General features: G+C 40.5%; 1 protein-coding gene across 3 annotated transcripts in view; it reads right to left on the bottom strand.

Annotated features, from left to right (window-relative positions):
• The window catches only part of LOC137951527 (uncharacterized), a 53,110-nt gene that overhangs the window by 7,818 nt on the left and 22,743 nt on the right, over positions 1 to 22,549 (bottom strand). For all 3 annotated transcript variants that reach the window (XM_068798240.1, XM_068798241.1, XM_068798242.1), the window contains exons 5-6: positions 12,992 to 13,757; positions 11,895 to 12,320 (exon numbers count right to left, since the gene is read on the bottom strand). In XM_068798240.1, the coding sequence (XP_068654341.1) occupies positions 11,895 to 12,320; positions 12,992 to 13,757 (1,192 nt within the window). The remainder of the gene's footprint in view (positions 1 to 11,894; positions 12,321 to 12,991; positions 13,758 to 22,549) is intronic.

Here is a 22,549-nt window from a genome sequence, read left to right as displayed (position 1 = left end):
AATCGGTTGTCGTCTGAAAGTATTATATTCTGCGTAAACTTCATCGTCTGTAGATAACGATGCTTTGGAAGCGATCCTAAAAGTTGATGGTTTTGGATCTTTTCTTCTTCTAGGTGCCATGCATGGTGCAATATACACTAATTTTTTAAGTCATCCGGTAATGTCAGGAAGGTCTAAAGGTAATGGAGTTTCCAGATCTGTTAAATAGAAAAACTCATTCATTTTAGAAAGCTATGTCTTGGAGCTTTCTTTGTAGTTTCCAGATCTAGCATTGAAGTATCCAAGATTGTTTATTTAATCTCATCCATTCAGAATGATACAATATATGGGATGCAATTGTATCATGTGTTGGGCGAAGATTATCTCTTTGTTGTAGAGCTAGAATTCTTTCTGCTCGTACAACTCTTAGATGATCTAAAAGACGTTCTCTGTAGATCATTCTGGTGTCCAAGGTGTAAAGGGACTTTTATACCTTGTTGAGACAGAAGACGAACCGAAGTGTTCTTTTAATGCTAAGATTTCTTTTAGAATGTCTTGCATTTTGTCTTTGTTTAGATTCTCTAAACTTTGTTTTAGTTCTGTTAATTCTTTAAAGAAGACAGGACTATTTCGGACCAAGATAGATTTCTTAGGCCTAAACACATCCAAAGGAGAGATAATCCTCCAAAATCATATTCTGGAAAAATTAGCAGCTTTCCCATCTTCCAACATTAATTCTACCTGATCCAGATGCAAAACTAATTTTAGAAACGGACGCCTCAAATCATACATGGGCAGCTATACTAAAATGTAAAACCAATGATTCTGAAAGAGTATGCAAATATACCTCAAGAACATTTACATCTGCTGAAATAAATTATTATTCATATCAAAAAGAAATTTTAGTAGTAAAAAATGGGATAAAGAAATTTTACATTTATCATGCTCCCAAAGAATTTCTTGTTAGAACTGAGTGTAAAAATTTTGTCGATATTATGACAAGAAATTTAGAAGATTCACTTTGTCATGGTAGATTATTCCGTTGGTAGCAGTGGTTCTTTCAATTCTCTTTTACTGTTGAACACATTAAAAGAGACAAAAATTATTTACCTGATACTCTTACTCGAGAATTTTCTTGTGTTTTAAATAGGTAAAGAAGATGGATCCCCTCAGTAGCACTTTGATGGATCTAGCAGCAGCAATAGCCACTCTTACGGTATTGCTCTCAACTTTGTAGTCTCTTTTCGACAACCTCCTAGTTCTTTCTGAACGAGGAGAACTTTCAGAGAAATGTGCCTGTTTCGGGTTAAACGGAGATGATTTACAACTTAAGGTTAAGTAGTTAACTAATGAGCTACAAGAACTCCAAAACAGGCGAAGCCCGCCAAGTTCTTCCGGGACTTCTACCGGATCCCCTTCACAGGAAAAGGAAGCATTAATGTCTGCTTCATAATAGACGGATGACTCTAGTATTCTGCTGAATACAAGTCTAATTGGGCTTTCTACCGATTATGCTATGCATAAAACGGAAACCATAACTCAATCTTCTAGTAAGACAGAGGAATTAGGGACTTCTACCTACCAGTCTCGAGCTGGAAAGGAAGCCATAACGACTTGTTGGAAGACAGGGCCCAAACCCACACGACCAAGGAAGACTCACATATTGAAGTGTATTAGAAGATGGGCCCAAGCCCATAAGACCAAGGAAGACCCATGGATATGAGAGATATAGAAGACGGGCTCAAGGCCCATAGACCCACATACATTGATGGCAGGATGGTCAATAAAGAGTCATCTCATAGAGATGGCATTGATGTAATTAAGCTAAAGTTCCAGGGTTAAAACCCTAAACCCTAAATCCTAAGTTCAGGGGTATTATTGTAATATAATAGTTTCATAAATCTATAAATAGAGCTTTAGGGGGAAGATAGGAATAATCAATTCCATAACCCTTCTTCCTCCAATTTTCTCCCGATGAGTTTCTTTCCCTTTTTCTCCATGAGCTAAATCCATGGAGTCCTGAAAATCAACATGGTATCAGAGCTTTGATTTTCAGGATTCTGACTATGGTTTTTCAGGTTTTATTATCCTCCGTGTAGGGTTAGAAAAAAAAATTTCTCTTCTTTTATTTCTTAGTCTCGTGCATTGTTGCTTTCTTATTTTGATTAAATTATCCTGCCTTGGAGTCTCATTGTCATTGAAGCTATCAATTGCCCTGCTGGTTCTATTGCTGCCCAACATTACTCTACCATTACTCTGCTCAAATTAAGGTTATCTATCTTCGTTGATATGCTAGAGACATTCTACACACTGGAAAAGTCTCCCCGATTGTCGACCCACCATCGCCGGAGAAACGACTCTGCACCCGAGAGAGAAAAATTCTGCTGCATAGTTTTCGCGGGAGGACAATGAAGCCGTGTTGCCATCTCTAGACTTTTCCTCCGAGAGTCCTTCGGCGCCGAGAAGGATTCATTGAATCTGTCGGAAAGATCACTTTAGCTGTTGGCTATCTTCGGAAAGTTTCCTTTGCTTCTGCCGAGCTCTGTTTCCGCCGAGAGTCCTTTGGCCACAGGGAAGATGATACAGTTTCCGTTCCAGGAAGATGATATTTCGGAAACTCCGAAATTGTTCTTTGGAGTTTCCTTTTTTTTTTCTCCGGCTGCTACCATGGGATCGATCGTTGCTATTATTCGGAAAGGAAAGTTTCCGCTGTTCGGTCAGGGAAGAAGGCACTGTTGCCTTATTCAAGTTTCCTAAGTTAGGAGACTTGAATTAAATCTGTGCCATGGCCCGCTCTGTTCAGAGCAGCACGGGGAAGACAACCACTGTGTTCGGCGCCGTGCGTCTCTGGACCGTCTCACCGAGAGACTCACTGTAGCTGTCGAAAAGTTCCCTTCAGCTGGCTTCATTGCTGCTATTTTTTGGGAAATCACAGAGCTGACTCTGCTGCTCATCCCGCACTGCTCGGAAATCACTGGGTTGCCGTTTTTAGCCGTTCTTCACGGAGATCTCCTACCATGTTGCTGTTTCGGAAGAAGAGATATACGTTGCCATTTCGGAAGAAGAGATATACGTTGCCTTTTCGGAAGCTGCTCTCGGCTAGTCTATTCCAGAAAGTTTCCGCCCGAACTCAGTTTCCGTTCGTGGGAGGAAGAAGAAGATATGCTCGATAAAATATTTCTTAAGTTTGGAAATTTAATCAGAGCTAGTTCAGCGCCAGCACAATTCAGACTCGCCCGAGTCAACCCGGACCGGGTCAACTCGGGTCCGGTCAAACTGACTCGACCACTTAATTTCTGCCTCGGGATGCGTGCCCGAGATTTTGGCACGTCTTGGTAAAAAATTTTCTATGGCTGGATTATTATTTTTGAAGAATTGACAGATTATTCCTTGGTCAACATATTATTTGGTCTTAGATATGTGCACTGGATTATTTCATGGGTCATTTTACAAGAATTATGTTGGGTTGTGTTAAGTGGGCCCAAGCTAAGCCCATTTTAGCTGCTGCTATTGTGTCTCTGTTAATGAGACATTATTATTGAAGAAGAGGTAGCCTCATACCATTATTTATTGTCATCTACGTAAAAAAAAATAATCAAATTTATTTTGGTTGGGAGTCCATGATGGAGGAACTTCATCCCCGTAAAAAAAAGAATCAATTTTTTTTTTTTTTTTGGTTGGGAGTCCATGATGGAGGAACTTCATCCCCATTAAAAAAATAATCAAATTTATTTGTGGTCGGGAGGCCATGAAGGAGAAACTTCATCCCCGTAAAAAAAAGAATCAAATTTATTTGTGGTTGGGGAGTCCATGACGAAGGAACTTTATCCCCGTCAAAAATTTCAAAATTTTTATGGTTGGAAGTCCGTGACAGAGGAACTTATTATTATATTTATGTTACTACCCCCATTAATATCATATATTACTCTACCACTTGAGAGGCGTTGTCCTATGGAGGGACATGGTGGTGGAGGTGGATACTTCAAAGCAATATCTTAGCGGCTAGGAGTGATTTACTCTCACTGATATTATACCAGCTGGGCCTCATGAACGAGAGCCCCAGAGTGAGGGGGAGAGTTGGAAGATGAAGACATATTATACAAGAAAGATTGTATACATCATTTGCAGCAAGCTGGGAGTTCATGTTGTTCTCTCACCCCCAGCTTGAGGGGAAGTGTGGGAAGACAGGGCCCAAACCCACACAACCAGGGAAGACTCACATATTGAAGTGTATTAGAAGATGGGCCCAAGCCCATAAGACCAAGGAAGACCCATAGATATGAGAGATAGAAGACGGGCTCAAGGCCCACATATCAAGGAGAATGCCCATAGACCCACATACATTGATGGCAGGATGGTAAATAAAGAGTCATCTCATGGAGATGGCATTGATGTAATGAAGCTAAAGTTGCAGGGTTAAAACCCTAAACCCTAAGTTCAGGGGTATTATTGTAATAGAGTAGTTTCATAAATCTATAAATAAAGCTTCAGGGGGAGGGTAGGAATAATCAATTCCATAACCCTTCTTCCTCCAGTTTTCTCCTAATGAGTTTCTTTCCCTTTTTCTCCACAAGCTAAATCCATGGAGTCTTGAAAATCAACATGACTCCAAAACCCATGGAGGCGGACAAGCCAAAGAAAGATACTTCTTTCAAGGCAAAGTTAGTTACCCCATCCAAGTTCACTAGGTTAAAAAGCCTGGGTAAAACGGATAAAATTGAGTTTAATGAGTACGATTTTCTTAAGAAAATCAATCCTCTAAAACTGACAGACATCATGTCTGAAGAGCCTTCGCAACGCCCTCAAAAGGTGGGCAGCGCTCGTTCAAAAACTTCATCTGATCATACTGTTCAATTTCAGAGATGGAATGAACAAATTGGATAAGGAATGAATACTCCTTTTTTCACTACAGACTCTAGCAATCGCTAGAATCAAGTGATACTGAGTCAGGAAGTTGACTCTAAATATGTATCCATTCTTTATACATATGGATTCATAGGGCAAATTTTGTTGCAAGCTACCGATTTATCGACGCTTGAGCGAATGCCGAAAGAAGTTATGGAGGCTTGCAAAAGCTTTATTACCATAACCAAATGCAATTGGATCCAACTTAAAATCGTTTCCTCTATTGCTGACATAATTGACGATATCAAGCTATTTCCGAGTATTGCGGTTATCACATTGGAATCTGTCAAAGAAGGTGACACAAACGGATATGACCTCACTCACATTCCAAAAGCAAAGCCTTGCCCTGAGCCAGTCTAGCAAACCAGACGTGTACACGTACTCAAAACTCTTAACCCAGTACATAGAACAACTGGTACAGAAGAAAAAATGTTTTGTCTACAAAACCTCGGTCCCATTGACAATTGTAGCACGAAGCTATAAAGAGACTCCGGCAACAGGCCAAAAGAGTCTTGAAGAAACGCTGAAGAAATTACATAATAGTAATATCCCATTCAGCAAATTGACAAAAGAAGGTTTTTGCAATATGGCCCAGAAGACCTTCCAAAAGAAGTACACGTGTCAACTATGCAAGAAAAAACAGTCGTCCGACGACAATATGTCAGAATGAAGGCAACCGCTCCATCAAAAGATTCTTTTACGTCAGCAAGATGACGTCAGAAGCTGAAAACACTTTCTGCACCGAAAGGCATCAATGGAAGGGTAAGAATGGAAAAGGAAAAAGACAAAAGTTACCCTTCGTCTTTAAACCAAATCCTTTCGTTCAAGGGCAGAAGAGGAAAGATTTTTCTACTCTTAGCTATAAATTCAACACCTAGATGAAGTTTAAGGCATTCGAAAATCACTCGAAGTTTTTTGAAAAAGAAGGTGATTTCCTGCAAGCGTTCTCCGGCAAAGTTCCCAAAGCACGGTATGTGCAAAACAGCCGTAATGGCTGAGTAGTAAAGAGGGAGCCGACCGACAACACGGTCGGTAACTTCGGCAATTATGTAATTAGTTTTTATTTTTGAACAATATTATTTTCCACATATATAATCTCTACAGTATTTATTTATGTTTAATTCCGCATATAAAATATATTTGAATCTCCACAATATTAGTTTGTACTGTTCATTCCTCATGTTTATTGTTTGATCTACATAGTGTCTTGTTTATATTATGTTTGTTTTGTAATGTTAACAGTAACTGTTTAGAATAGTGTCACTTAAATAGTATCAAAATAGTGCAAATAGTTAGGTACTTGGTGTTATTCGGCTACGCTCTGAGGTAGAAAATAAAACAGAGTTGTGCTCTACCCTGCTGAAGAAGCCATGGAGCCGCATCGGTTGACATGTACGGCCTAGGGACCTCTGAAAACCACGAGGCCGCATAACGATTTAGCCCACGTGGTGTTAAGCCGGCAAGAAAGGGTCAAACCCCCGGATAATACAAAGTAGCAGCAGAAGTCATGTTGGGCCTACCAGAAACTATTAGGTCACTATTATAATAAGAAAACTGTCATAGATTACTATGGTGTGATTAGGATTATAATATCTATGAAAGATTGGAATATTGGTTATACAGGCTGGAATACTTCCGGGTGCAGGGCTGTGCAGGGCTACAAGCTCGAAGAGATGTAATCCGTCTCCACTATGGAAAAGCATCGTTCCCAGATGTCACAATACCACGTAACCAAATTTGTAGTCAATCATGATATTATGTATATCTAGAGGAAAAGAGAGTCTCCAAGAGGTGAGAGGCAAGCAAAGCCTCAAAGTCATCCAGCCTATGACGAAGGCGAAGGTCCCAAGATCCAGATCTCGAGGCATCCTCAACAAAGAAGAGGCTCGCCAAACACAGCTATAGGAGGCCCTCAAAGGTCTGGACCCCACCCACCAATCCTCCCAGAAACGAACCGTGCAACCATTGCCAACATGAAAGCAAAGGCCTAATCTGAAGAGGGGGAGGAGAAGGAAAATAAATCTCCAGATTGGAGAGAGCGAAGCTCTCCTTTCTCCCAAAGTCCACCAACGACCATGCCAATTCAATTTGTGGGACACCATCGCCTTCCAAAGATTACTATCAGCGTTGTTGAATTTCCAAATCCATTTAAGGAGAAGGGCCGTATTCATATCCTTGGCGAGCCGTACACCAAAACCTCCCCTAGATTTAGGGATGCATACATCTTTCCATTCCACGAGATGGTACTTGAAGTTCGAAGAAGTGCCTCGCCAAAGGAACCCTTTCATCAACCTGTCAATTTGCACAGAGACCAAAGCCGGGCAATGGAGGAAGGAGAGGAAATAGTTGGGGATACCGACCAAGTATTCCAACTTTTGAGAGGAAACAACCTCTCCAAGTGGCTTACCGCGATATAACAAGGGTCCAAAGATCCTTACTAATGGGAGAGGTAAATAGGGGGAGGCCAAGCTATATGGTTGGAGTCGAGGATAAAGAGCATCCCATCACATCCACCAATGAAGATAAGTTGAGCAGATTTTGAACCCCAAAAGTGTGGTTTTCTGCGAATTGACCTTCTGACCCAACACAATCTCAAATAGCCCAAGAAGAGCCTTAATCTTCACTACATACTCCAGCGAGCCAACTTCAAAAATGAGCGTGTCATCTACATACTGAAGAAGGGGCACATCAAACTCAGGTATGCAACTAATCGGATCCAACCACCCTACGTCCTTGGCCTTGTAGATCATAGAAGAATAGGAGCCCAACAACAATATTGAATAGAAGAGGAGATAGCGGATCTCCTCGCCTTACCGGGACCCTTTGAAGAAATAATAGACACTCCCATTAAGCAGGAGAGAGTAGGAGGCTGAAGAGATGCAACTCCTAATCCAGAATCTACATCGATCACCAAACCCCATCCGACCCAGTAGTTCATCCAAAAGATCCCAGTTCACCAGGTCAAAGGCCTTATCAAAATCAAGCTTCAAAGCAAAGCAAGGAGCACTGGAGCGAGAGAAGTGATCAAGTAATTCATGAGCCGCCATAGCCGAGTCAAGAATATTCCGGCCCCTGAGGAAAGCCCCTTGATCATTACGTATCACAAAGCGCAGAAACGTCTTCAAATGATGCCAATAGTCTAGCAATGATCTTGTATGAGCTAGATATTATTAAGTTGTGAAGCCTAATCAACGCCTTACGTTGAGTTCCAATTTTCTCTTTATATTTGGGGGCGCCGTTGTTAGGGTTTTAATCATCACGGAGAAAGACTTAGAGTTGCAGCCCAAGAGAGGTTGGAGATGCCATTGCTATGAAAGCCCCAAACCATGACAAAAATATCTTGTTTTAGAGTAGGCCAAGCCCACCAATAAAAAAGTCACCATTAAATCTATCAGGGCCAGGCACGGTCATAGGCCATGCCAAGAACAACAGCTTCGATCTCCATGTCAGAAAAAGGAAGCTCCAAGAAAGAGGCAGCCACTATAAAGATTTTGGCAAAGTGGAGATGCTGAAGTCTTGGCCTACAGGGGCACTCAGAGTAGAGATTTCCATAGAACTTAATCAGAGCATCAGAAATGGAGGATCTATCCGAGGTTACCTTATTGTCAATGCATAATGAAGTAACTTCTGAGAGCTACGCTCGTCGAAGCGACGGTGTGAAAAAAAAATTGAGTTGGCGTCACCATCTGTTAGCCAACAAAACCGGGCACGCTATTTCCATCGCATTTTCTCCAAGTGAAGAATAACATGAAAGCGGGACTGGAGATCAAATCGAGAGGAAAATTCAATAGATGAAAGATACCTCTGCTCCTCGATCAGTCCAAGAACCAATCAGACATTCCATCAATAACAAAACTCAAGCTCTCGAAGAACCAATCGGACATTCCATCTATACCTTTGCTTTGAGAAGCTTCAATTTCTGCGGGAAGAACCAATCAGACATCCATCAATAACAAAACTCGCCCACCAGGTAGCCAAGAGACCATTAAAATCAGCATCCATCAGCCAAGAATTCTCAAATCGAAATGGGGAGGGACCCCATCACTCGAAGGAGGAGGTCAGAAGGATCGGCCAAAGGTCAGAACCCATCCGATTTAACACCTTGCTTGATGCATTGTCATAAAGTTGAAGCCAATCAGAACTCGCGAGAAAGCGGTCAATCTTAGAGAGAATGGCTTGCCTTTGTCCATTTGACCAAGTGAAGTGTCTTTCCCGGCAAAAGAATCTCCACAAGTTCACTGCTACTGATGAAATCCACAAACCCCCGCATGGAGGAGATCCAGGTGGAAGGCAGAGACTTCTTGTTACAAAATCTAATAGCATTAAAGTCCCCCACGATCAACCAAGGAATAGACCAACATTGAAGAAGATCAGTCAACTCATCCCAAAAAAGGCTATGCAGGCAATAACAGGTAGGCCCATAAACACCCAACAGGCCCCAAATACGACCCGAGCAACAGTCGCGAATCTGCAAGCCAATGGAAAACTGGACAATCCGGAAATCAAGGAGATTCACATTACAGGAGTTCCATAGGACAATCAGGCCACCAGAGTGACCCACCGCATCAATTGCATGCCAATCTAAAGAGGAGCAAGATCAAAGTTCTCAAGTGAGGTTTCATATTCTGACACATGGTTTCCTGAAGAATAGCAAAGGTGAGCTTCGCAAGAAGTTAAAGGGGGGGGGGGGGGGGGGGTCTCTGAACGGGGGAAATGCTCGAGTTAAAGGAGGACTTTGGTTGCGGGTTGGCGGTTGAGGGTTGGGTAAAGGCATCAGGTACGGAGGTCGTAGTCCAGGTTGGGGGGGCATAGCTGGTGGGCTAAGGATTAATGAAGGTTTGGAGGGAGGGGGAGCAATGCAAACAGCAGTGATGCCTTGTAGGAGGGTGGGAGGACAGGTCAGAGGTATAGGAGTGTCAGGGGTGGTGCATAGGCTAAAGGGGGGGCAGGTGGCTGATTGCCAAGTTGAACGGGCACGGTCTATTAATGGCAGGATCAGAGTGAGTTGCCGAAGGGGGTTGCTGCAATAAGGGATACCATTCATCACGTCGGTGCTGGGAGCAGTCAACAGTGGGGAAATCATCATAGACAGCCTTGGCCCAAAAGCAAACCACCCCTACCAAGATCTTGGAGAAAAAACAACCAGTCTAGTGATGATCCGAAATATTGAAAAGCCTTGCAACATCCAATCGGGACTGAGAGGTAGATTCCGGCCCCAACAAGAGAAGACCAAATCCAGTAACAACTCAGCGAAGGATGTCAATAGACTAGAGTTCAATCGGGATCTCCCAAATCGAGACCGACTGCCCGAACTAGGAGGTAGGCACCATAGGCTCCCAGTTCGTGAAACTTGCAAGAGGAGCCAGGAAGCAAGAGAGGGTACTCAATGCAGTGAGTTTGTCGTCAATGAATTGAAAGGAGATCAGCCATACCAATGGGCCGATGTACGATACTTGTGGGTGATGGTCTAGCTCAGGCGTGCGCTGAACAGGCAGCGAGGCTTGCAGGGGTCCAATGGGTGTCGACCATGGTGGCCAGAGCTGCAGCTGCAAGGAGCTGTCTTCCCCGCAAGAAAGAGTCAGGGGGAAGACGCACTTCCAGTGACAAAGGCAAAAGGGGGGGGGGGAGGACAGATTCTGAATGACCAGCGATGGGTTTGAGGCAGTGTTAACAGTCGAGAATGGTGGAAGGGGGGACTATTGGAGAGGGGGTGAATGTTGGATGCTTAGAGATTGGGCTATGGAAGGAGTGGTTTCTGTCGGGAGATGGTCTCTGAGAGCTACCCGAAAAGCCGACCAGCCGAAGGGTCCAGAGAGCTCAGGGATATAAATGTGTGCCATTACCATATCACCACAATACCGGACAACTTTACACTCCCACTGATCTCTGTAGCAAAAGACGGTGAAGCGCAAGGCGAGCTTTTCGAATTTCTCTGGATTGAGTGCTATGCGATCCCACAAAAGTGACAACATCAAACTGTCGGAGAAAGTCGGCACAGGCCATTGCCGGAAGAAAGATGAAAGCTTGTTTCCCGTCTGAGCAAATGCTGATGCATATGGAGGTCTTGTACGCATCGTGGTTCGTCTAATGGTCAGCATCGAGCTATCGAAACTGAAAGAGGTTATAGAAGAACCTGTCTTTGCTCTTCGAGAAGTCCTCCTGGTTTGAAACTTCGTCCAGCCTCCATCGTCTTCCTCATTTGTCTGATTGGTTTGTCCATTCCCGTCGTCGAGCTGTCCAGCACCAAGAGACTCCTCCTTTCTGTCCTCACGATCGCAAACGATAACTCCGGGACGAGAGATTCTCACGCTGGATTCTCCCCTCTCAAAACGACGAAGGATTTTGCCATTCCGAGCAAGTTGAAGGGGTTCAGGCGAGAGAGCTTCATTGTCACGGTCTCTGTTGACTGCAGGAACAGGTCACCAATCATCGGCGGAGACACCGGTGAGGTTGTTGTCATCCACCACGAGCTGCGCCGGAGGATTGCCCATAGCGGGGTCCACCTTTGCACATCGCGAATCGGATGATACAAAATTGGCTAGTCAATTCTATCATTCTCAGAATCTTTTCATTTCTCATTTTAACATTATATTTGGGTTCTCCCTTCTAAAATAGTTGACCAAAAGAGGAACCATTATGACCTAAAAATTGAGGCAGCACTGACAGAAACCATGACTATCCAGTCTACCCCCAAAACCCAAAAAACAGATTCACAATGGATAGACTCAGACCTTACATAAAGATTTGGTAACTGTAACTAAAGTATGATGGTACAATCATAACCAAAATTATAGTAAGGCAAGATTTTTTAACCTAAGGTGAAACCGGTCGTCCAGTTAATCCAAGCTATATAGTCAAACACCTATAAACCTCAGCAAATCCACCACTAATAACAACAATGCATCCTTTCTCAAAAAAAAAAAAAAAAACTATGCATCATCTTTTATATCAGTTAAATTAACCAAGTATATCATTTCAAAAAAAATAAAAATAACCAAGTATGTACCGACCTCAATGTTATTAGGATCCTTGCCAACCTCGAAGCTGTCAAGAAAAGACTGGCACGTCTCATGGATAATTTCATGTACAAGCACTTCCTTCTCATTAACTGAATTTTCATTTTTAAATGAACCACTTTGGCCATCCCTACCAGGAAAAGTGGAGCTGATCCCAAGAATGAAAGAACCAGTTTCAGATTTACTGTTGCCAAGGATGGTTGAGCTTCCATTGCCCTCATTTCTTTCATCCAAGGGAAGAAAAATGGGCCCACTAGGAAAGAAAAACTGAGAAGCAGGTGAAGACAACAAAGACTTCTCCAGTTTCTCCTCCTTATCTTTTAATGTAATATCTGGCATGGTTCTATCCATCATCACAATCTCCTTACTGTCACTGATGGCTGACACAGGCTCAAAAGGGAGTTTCTGCTCTGGTAACACCTGCCATTATCAGAAAGTCCATTAGGCCTAACTGTTTTGTTTTTCCTCCCATTCCCAATGTCATTGAAGACCAATCTCAATAAACAAACAGCCAAGTCTTGGTTTTGGCCAATATCATCATCAAACACTTGTCCCAACAGGGTCAATGTCTGTTATACAGAAAAATCCAAACAAAGAAATACTCACATAAAAACAACCTCAGGCGACCAAAACAAATTGAAGACAGAGACCAGAAACTTCATTCATACATAGATCATGATCATTTCAATAAAAAAAAAAAAAAAATATGATGAATACATCTCCAGGATTTTCAATGAGAGAGATTTTCTAGGTACACTGATGAAATTTTTTTGTACAATGTCTTAGTTCTCTATTCAAGTAAAAAACACCATTTATGTGTGTTCCAATAATTATGGAAATAAATTATGAGAGACACTTTAAAAGATTAAAGATATTACAATGTTTTTATAACACGAACAAAAAACCCTGTCAACATGGAATCTTTGCCATAAGTATGTGGAATGGTACCCAATACGATTTGGAATATCTCATACCATGAGATGAAACTATTTAAGTGGGATCACTTTTTAGTAAACAGAAAGATCAAAATCAAAAAAGCAGTACAACCAAAACACAATAAACCAAAAATACAAAACTCTAAAAGAAGTTACCATGTATGCCTGCTTCAGAAAGAGATTGAGTTGAGATGTTGCCTGTGCCAGATCCACCACTTGCAACTTAGAATCCTCAACCTTCCACTCCACAAAGTGGCAGAGGTAAGAACACCATGCAGCATCAAATGACAACAACTGGGACCTAAATGTCCTTTGACACTGCGAAGTGGGGGTTTCCCCATTCCCAGGAATATCATTCTGATACACTGCATCAAATGGAGATTGGCTTGACGGACCTCCACTCTCTCTTCTAGGAGCACGGTTTAATATAATCTTAATCAACAACTCAAACTCTTGAATAAAATGAAATGCAGACTTGGCTAATGCTAACTCACGCTTGCCCTGTCCAGTAAAAACTGCATCAGGATGTGCATGAATCATATAAGCACAGAGTACAACTCTTGAAGGGTATCTTGACAATCTTTTTGAAATAGGGCTTTTTGGTTCTTTATCAGATCCTTTCCTTGCTCCATTGGTCTTGCTAGACTTTGTTGGTCTCCCTCGTCCATAAGAAAGTGACAGTTGCTTTAGTAGATGATCGATGTTACATAAAGAAGGTGATTTTAGCTGTGAAAGTCTCCAACGGAGTTCTAACCTATCAAGCAATGCCTTTGAAGTCTGAAGGACACCAGTTGATTCGATACAGCTTGCAAGTTGCTCAAAAGGTATCAACACAACAAATTTCTCACAAATTCTTAAGGCTTCGTATGATTTAGCCAAGTCAAAAGTAGTTCTTTTCAGTCTTAAAAACTGCCTCCAGCACCTGAAAAATATTTATTAAGACATGAAAACCAATACTTCAGAGGAAAAGAGAATGTTAAATATTGAAAGTCAGAAGGTCTTTTGTCATCATACTCATGGGTAGAATAGTCTTTGTCCTCTTCCCATAGGCTTAGTGAGTGGTTCTTATTTTCTTAGAATTGTAACATTGGTTTGTGTAATGTAAGGACAAAGGGGCATTTATGTCTTTTTTAATTATCCTCTTAAATCAAAATAAAAGGAAGCTGAGCAGTGGAGCCCGACCATAACTACAGCTCTATGGTGTGGCAACTGTTCTTGCTTCTCTTCTCTCCTCTCTTTTCTCTTCTCTCTTCTCTCTATTCTAAGGCTGGATTTGCAAATCTATATGGTATTAGAGAAGATTCCTAGGCCCTGGCAGATCTTTGTTAGCTTCTTCTCCTTTTTCTTATAATTGAGTTAGTTTCTTTAGGAAGCACATTTTTCATTCTCTTGAGAGGCTCTACAATCATTGTCCTCTCTTTCTATCCACAACCTACTGGTTGACTGTGTGACTGGGTTTAAAATCATACATGATTGTTTCAGTGTCACTGTGGTGGTTATTTGAAGTCTAGGTCCCCCCTAGCCTTGTCCCTAGTCTATGCAAGTCTATAGGGCAGACTATGATTTTTTAGTTGGTGGAACTTCCAAGTTTGATTGCTGAAATAACAATTTTTAGCCATTGTTTTAGTAATTTTTAGCATGTTGGACTGGCTAAAGTGTGTGATTAGGTGCTGCTTACTTTCTGTGATCTCCTGAAGTTAATTTGAAATTATTTAAAATCTGGTGTGTACGAAAGATAATCTTCATCTCGATCTAGTGAATTAACTTTGTCCAATAGTGAGTCTGAAACTGAAGGAAAGCTTACTATTAATGTCCAGATTATTGCCATCAAAATTGAATGGTAAAAAATATCTTTTATGAGCTAGAGATATAAGGATTTTCACCAATGAAAATGAGTCTCGTATCAAGGATCTCCATCCATCTCCTGTTACAGCCGAGTGGACAATGGAGAATGCTCTTGTTACGACATGGAGCTTCCATGAATAGTCAAGTGTTATGTTAAGACTGAGCCTCGTTCAATCCCCAAATGACTAACACCTATTGCTCATCCTTACAACCGAACAACATTCTTAAAACTCAACAAAGTGAGATTATTCCCTCGAGCACTTCCCCTCATATCCAAGCTTATAACTGGCCTAAAAAGTCGGCAACTCAATCGAGCACAAAGTAAGTTAAAGTCTAAGCAAAAGTCCTACCCTGATACCATGTTAAGATTAAACCGGTGCAATCCCAAAATGACTAGCCACTTAGGAGGCTTAGTACTCAACCTTATAACCCAATAATATTTGTTAACTCTTCAATATAGGATTACTCCCACTAACACTTTTCTCGCGTTTAGGCTTATACATTAGCCTAAGGCGTGGACAATTCAACGTAGTACAAACTAGGCCCAAGTATAGACAGGCGTCCTGTCAGAGTGGTTTCGTCCACTCTTGTTAGAGTTTGTGGTCTGAGTTAGGTACTTGGCTTTCCGCACCTTAAACGGCTAGTCTTTTCGGGTTGTATTGGCTAGGTATCTGACTCAGAACTCCGAAGTTAAGCGAGCTTGGGCGAGAGTAATTCTAGGATGGGTGACCTGGGAAGTACTCTTGCCTAAGACTTTGACATGGTATCAGAGCTAGGCACGCCACGGCCCGCGTTCGTATCCCGTGAGAAGCGGCTCTAGAATGGGCGGGGGTGGGTGTCAGAGTGGTTCCGTCCACTCTTGTGGTCTGAGTTAGGTGCTTGGCTTTCCGCTAGTCTTTTCAGGTTGTATTGGCAAGAATGGGCGGGGGTGGGTGTCAGAGTGGTTCCGTCCACTCTTGTGGTCTGAGTTAGGTGCTTGGCTTTCCGCTAGTCTTTTCAGGTTGTATTGGCTAGGTATCTGACTCAGAACTTCGTAGTTAAGCGAGCCTGGGCAAGAGTAATTCTAGGATGGGTGACCTCCTAGGAAGTACTCTCGCCTAGGACTTTGACACGTCCTACTCTGATAACATGTTAAGATTTGAGTTTGGTTTCATTCCAAAATGACTTGCCACTAAGGAGGCCTATTCCTTAACCTTATAACACAACAACATTTCTTAACAATTGCTGTTGAAAAAACAGTCCAAGGGCATTTTGGTCATTTCACCTTATCGACATATTCATATTTCTATGTAATCTTGTTCCCAATGTTGAATTATGTCTGAAAAAAGTAAGAAGAAAGAAGTTGAAGAAAGAGGATGAGAAGGAGAGAAAGTGGAGAAAAGAAAATTGAGAAATAAACTTATATGGACAACCTAGATGTCCCCCAACTTCTATTTATAGCTTAGGGTTCGATGGGTTAGTATAATTTATAACATTGCCCCTACTTTAAGTGAAAAACCTTGTTAAGAGACCCATGTGTGTAGGGGTTGCATGGCTAGTAAATAAGAAGAACTTTCATAGAGATGGCATAAAATATTAATTATGCAAATTGGTGTATGTCCTCTTATGTCTTTTTCCTTTTGAAGCATGTAGCCCTAAGGGCATTATAGTCATTGTCAACACCTTCACTCAACTATAAATATAACCTCAAGGCATGGGGCTTCTTGGCTCAAACTCGTCTATACACCTCTCTTTTTTTTCTTCTTCCTTCTCTCCCTTGGTTTCTTCTCTCCTCTCTCCCAAAAGCTAGAATTCCTCTCTTCTCTCCTTCCCTTGAGATCTCTTGTGTCTACATCTTGTCCCTAGAAATCAACATGGTATCAGAGCAGGTAAAGATCTAAGATGGAAAAGGAGAAGAAGATGGAGAAGAAAGGGAGGAAGAAGAACAAGAAGAAAAAAAAGAGTTTCTCATTTTTCCTTAGTCTCCATTCCCAATTCCTGTTTTCCATTAGATGTTTTACACTCTTACAGTATGTTTCCAATAAAAAAAATATATACCATTGGAAAGATCTCTAAGTCTAGTTTCCAACTCAAAAAGAATCGTTGAAGACATATTTTTCTAGAAAGAGAAATTGACATCTGAAGCAGCAAAGGTCAAGCAGCAGAAAAGTTTTGAGTAGCATTAGAAAACGTCAACTTTCTGAACGGTTTGTACCAACGTTACTAAGGATTTATACTGAGAATTATATCTCAACAAAAAATTATGCGAGTCTATTTTCTATCCCAATAAACCGTTTCTCAATCTGATCTTTCTAGAGAGAGATATCCACATTGAAAGAATCAAAGATCATGCTGGTATCCTATTGCATGCAAAAATCCGAATCTAAGCCAAAAATTTTGCTTCACTTTTGAGTGACTAATGTTGGTTAAGTTTCCTGTTTGTTTTCAAAATCTAGTCAAGATTTTACCAACTTAAGTATTTTTCCTTCCTTAAAAGTTTCTTTTATTTGATCTCATATTACATTAGTTTTCTTAAGAGGAGTCTTTCCCATTATGAGTTTAGTTTTCTTTTTTTGACAAAGTCTAAAAATTTTGAATTAGAAAGTCTCATTTTGCTTATTCTAAATTCCAAATCTTAGTCTCCTAAAACCTCTCTCATTTGAGAATTTATCTCTTGAATTTTTTCTTTGCAAATTGGTCAAGTTGTGTTCAAAAGTAATTGCCTTATTAGAGAAGTCTATTTTTAGAAAGTTTCCATTATTATGTTTCATCTAAAAAGTTTCTTATGGGATTTTTTTAAGTTTTCTTGATCATCAAATTAATAGAGGAATTATTTTTTTTATCTCCCTCTTGTATCAAACCTGGTCACTTTTTATCTATCTATTGGTCTAAAAGCGCCTCCTTCTTACTTGGAAGTATGAAGAGCTGCATTGTGCACCTCCTTCCTTTTGAGCTATCAAAACTGCTATTTTTTTATTCACACCCTTAATTCTTGAAAGTACTTTCTTCAATTTGTTGTTGTTAAAATCACTTTAGAGCAATGCCTATAGACCCACTACCTAAAAAGTATAGGAGTGTGGTCAACATCCAGCTTGAGTTAAGTCTTTTATTCTTCACCCAAGAAGTGATTTGTGTTTGAGCTACCCTTAAAAAGTGAGTAGTCTCTTTGTTGTGTCCTAAAGTTGGGTTGTTTTTCTACCATTGAAATTGAGCGAAGTGTGTTTTAGCTCCGTTTTAACTGGTGTATGGAACTTTTTTGTATGGCTAGGAGTGATTTTTCTTCTCTTTTTTTTTATGAAATGTGATTTTATTAAGAGAGCAAAAAGTCCCTTGAGTGATTTTTCTTCTCTCACCATTATGTTATGCAAACTGGGTCTCTTGGTAAATAACAAAGAGATCCCTAACTTGAGGGAGAGAAGAAGAAGTACAAGAAAAAGGTAACCAATTAAGTTGTGGCAATTAAGTTTTATCTGGTTAGAATATCCAAGTAAGGGGGAGACAAGATGAAGACTACAAGCAAGATGTGAACAAGAACAAGACAATCAAAACTTCTTTTTCAAGCACACGAGTTTCTTGACCAAGATTATTTGCAAGTGAACTTACAAACAACAATTCGAGGGAGAATGTTAAGAGACACGCAAGTGTGTAGGGGTGGCATGGTTAATAAATAAGGAGAGTTTTCATAGAGATGACATAGAATTATAATTATGCAAGTTGATGTATGTCCTCTTATGTGTTTTTCCTTTTGAAGCATGTAACCCTAAGGGCATTATAGTCATTGTAAACACCTTCACACAACTATAAATATAACTTCAAGGCATGGGGTAGAGCATTCAAGCCTCTTCCTCTTGGCTCAAATTCGCCCATACACCTCTCTCTCTTGTCTTCTTCCTTCTCTCCCTTGGTTTCTTCTCTCTTCTCTCCCAAGAGCTAGAATTCCTCTCCTCTCCTTCCCTTGAGATCTCGTGTCTATGTCTTGTTCCCTTTACATGAAATTTGGTCCGTAGACACAGTTTGACCTGTAGAATAAGATTACATCAAGAAATATAAATAAAGACAAAGTAAAATGATCAAAATGCCCCTATTCTGGTTTTTCAACACTCCTCAAACTAGAGAGTATATGTCGAACAATCCCAGCTTGTCGCAGAAGTTCAAGAATTCACTCTTTCCCAGTACTTTAATTAGGATATCGCCGAGTTGATCACTAGACCGAACATATGGAGTAGTTACTTTTTTCCTCATAACTACATCTCGGATGAAGTGACAATCTACCTCTATATGTTTTATTCTTCCATGAAAGACTGGATTGTTTGCAATAAAGATGGCCACCTGGTTATCACAATACGTAGTCATATGATCCTTCTGATCGAGGCCAAACTCCTGGACAATAGATTTTATCCACATTAGCTCACTGACAATGTGGGTCATTGCTCTATATTCAGCTTCTGCACTGGACCGAGCAACAATATTCTGCTTTTTACTTTTCCAAGTGACTAGATTTCCTCCCAGAAATACATAGTATCCAGTGGTTAATTTTTAGCCAAGCTTAGCGCTTGCATAAACATCAGAGAAAGCTCCAATCTTCAAGTGATTATTAAGTTTGAAAAGGAGACCTTTTCCGAGTGCGCTCTTTAGATATTTCAAGATTCTTTGTGCAGCTTCTAGGTGAATCTTACGTAGATGCTCCATGAACTAGCTCACTACACTCACTGCAAATGAAATATCTGGTCTAGTAATTGTAGCATAGATAAGTTTGCCTACTAATCTTTGATACATTGTTTTATCTTTTAGTTCTAAACTTTGATTATCATGAAGATCAAGTCCTACCTCCATAGGTGTACCTGCAGGTTTAGCCCCCAGAAGACCATATTTTTGAAGCATATCAGTCACATATTTCCTCTAAGTTAGTGTTGTTCCTTCCTTACTTTTCACTACCTCAATACTTAGAAAATATTTCAACTAACCCAGATCCTTAATCAGAAAATGATTCCCAAATGGGATGCCAGATAGGATGATATCATCAACATATACTAGTAAAATAATTATTGTAGATGGTCGTTTTAGGCTTCTACGAAATCCCATGGTAACCACTTGACTAAAATTTTCAAACCAAACTGACAGACTGTTTTAAGCCATAAAGAGCCTTCTTTACTCGACATACCTTACGTGTTTCTCCTGGAGGTTGTTCCTTATAGACTTCTTCCTCAAGGTCACCCTTTAAGAAGTCATTTTTAATATCTAGCTGGAATAGAAACCAACTATGATGGATTGCAACAGAAATAAGTATACAAATAGAGGACAAGCGAGCAACAGGAGAAAAAATCTCAAAAACATTCGCCCCAAATGTTTGTGTATACCCTTTGGCAATAAGACAAGCCTTGTAGCGTTCAACTGATCCATCCGAGTTATATTTAATAATATAGGCCCATCAACACCCAACTACAGCAACACCTGGAGGTAAGTCACATTACTCCCACCATCTATCAGTTTTTTTTTTTTTTTATGAATGGCGCATATATTGATAAAAAGGAGAAGAAAAATTACAAACCTAGGTCCAGGGGCCTGACTCCACAACAAAGTGTTGCAGAGAAATGCCCGCCTTGGCCTGGGCATCTACCAGGTGATTAGCAGAGCGGGGAATGTGATTTCATTTACAGCTTAAATGGGAAAATAAATTACATATGCCACCATCTATCAGTTAATATTTCCATCTCAACATCCATGGCACTCTTCCAATAAGGTTGCAACAAGGCCTCTAACACCGAAGGAATAGTGCAAGTGGAGATGGACAAAACAAACTTACGATAGTAATTAAACAAGGAATCAAAGGAGACAAAATGAGATAAAGGATGGCAAGTACCTTTACGAACACCTTTTTAAAGGACAATAGGAAGGTGCAAATCACTTACCTTAGGATCAGGAGATGATGAAGAATCATGGTCGGATGTGAGGAGGGGGTTTGGATCAGAACAAGATGATTGTTGTCAGCGCTGGTATACCTACATTGGTTTTTCAGTAAAAGCATCTCGTGGGGCTAGAGTACATTCATCAATTGGAATAGGAATAATCGGACTAAGTATAGAGGGTTCAAGTGGAATCGACTCAGAATTAGAAGATTGAAAAAACGAAACATACTCAAAGAAGGTAAAATCAGCAAAAACAAATGTTTTTCTCATAGATGGACAATAAAATTTGTACCTTTTTTGTGTTTGAGAATACTCCAAAAAGAAACACTTGATAGACTGTGGAGACAATTTATCCTTTGACTGATCAAATACATGTGCAAAGCATACAAACCCACAAACCCAAGGTGACACTGGAAACAAAGGTGCAGTAGGTAAAACAAACTAAATAGGAATCTTGCCATCAAGAGCAGAAAACTACATTCTATTTATCATAAAACATGCAATAAGAACAACATCACCCCAAGAAGTCTTAGATACATTCATGTGAATCAGCATAATGCGAGCTACCTCAAGTAAATGACGATTCTTGCATTCAGCATCTCCACTTTGTTGTGGAGTGAACACACAAGAAGTTTGATGGATGATTCCTTATGACTGACAGAAAGAGCCAAATTTATGATTCATAAACTCAAAACCATTGTCTGTATGCAAGATATGATAGAGGTTGCAAATTGATTCTTTATTTCCTTATAAAATAGCTTAAATACATAAAAAACTTGAGATTTTTCTCACATGAGATAAATCCAAGTACATCTACTGAAATGATCAATGAAAGAAATAAAATACTTATGACCAAATTGACTAGTTACAGGACAAGGACCCAGACATCTGAGTGTACAAGCTCAAAAAGTTTATTTGTCCTATGAGATGAAACATGAAAGGAGCTCTGGTGATGGTTGCCTAATTGACATAACTCACATTGAAAAGTAATACGAGAAAGAAAACCTAGAACTAGGGGTGGCTTCGAACCGAGCCGGCTCGCGAGCGGCTCGAGTTCAGCTCGGTTCGATTCGTTATTTATCAAACTCGAGCCGAGCTCGAGATGTGAAATCAGCTCATTTAAATTAACGAGCCAAGCTCGACCAGAGCCAGGTTCGGCTCACTGGCTCGCGAGCCGACTCGTTAATTTAACGAGCGGCGATTCGGGAATTGGGGGATTTGGAAAAATTTCGGGACTTTCTCAACACGACACGCTTCCACTCCATCTGCGATTCCCATAATTCTCTGCCATTTTAGGACAATTTTCTCTCGGAAATCGCTGTCCGTCGGCGGGGATTTATAGGAAATGGGGGATTTTGGTCTTCATATCCCTCGTTCTCCCTCTCCCTCTTCGATTCCTCACTCTCTGTCAAAGACTTCGATTTCTTCCTCCGAAGTTCTTCCTTGCCGACGAGACGAAAGCGACTGTCCGACGGAATGAGGTAAGATTTTTATTTAATCTTCTAGTTTTTTTTCGTCACCGACCAAACCCTACAAAATCTCTAACTCTCGCTTTCGTTTTAGTGCTCCTTCATTCTTGAAAAGGCTTTTGGAGATATCCGAACGGCGAACACTCTGTTTCTGTAAGTGAAATGTTCTGTATTAGAATGCAGTTATGCCTAAGCAAAGATAACAATCCGTTTTTTTTTTTTTTTTTTTTTTTTTTTTTTGCAGATATTTGCATCTGACAGTTTCTTGAACTTATAGAGTACACTAGGGAAGAAATCCTTGGAAGAAACTGCCGGTATGAATTTTATTTCATGATTTTGGGTGTTGATAACATATTCTGTTCAATAATACTCTATTATAGTTAATGGAATCAGGAGCTTTCTTAATTGCATCCAACTTCTCTTTAAAAAAAATAAAAAATGTTAGTTTTTGTCTGCTGCTGAGTACACTCAGGAAAAAATCCTTGGAAGAAACTGCCGGTATGAATTTTATTTCA

The sequence above is a fragment of the Aristolochia californica genome, unplaced genomic scaffold (genome assembly GCF_029961685.1).
Source record: "Aristolochia californica isolate CCGP_79_NKW_82.1479 unplaced genomic scaffold, dmAriCali1.0.hap1 SCAF_15, whole genome shotgun sequence".
Lineage (NCBI taxonomy): Eukaryota > Viridiplantae > Streptophyta > Magnoliopsida > Piperales > Aristolochiaceae > Aristolochia > Aristolochia californica.
The sequence above is the reverse complement of the archived record's forward strand: the minus strand, read 5'-3'. Positions and strand labels throughout refer to the sequence as shown.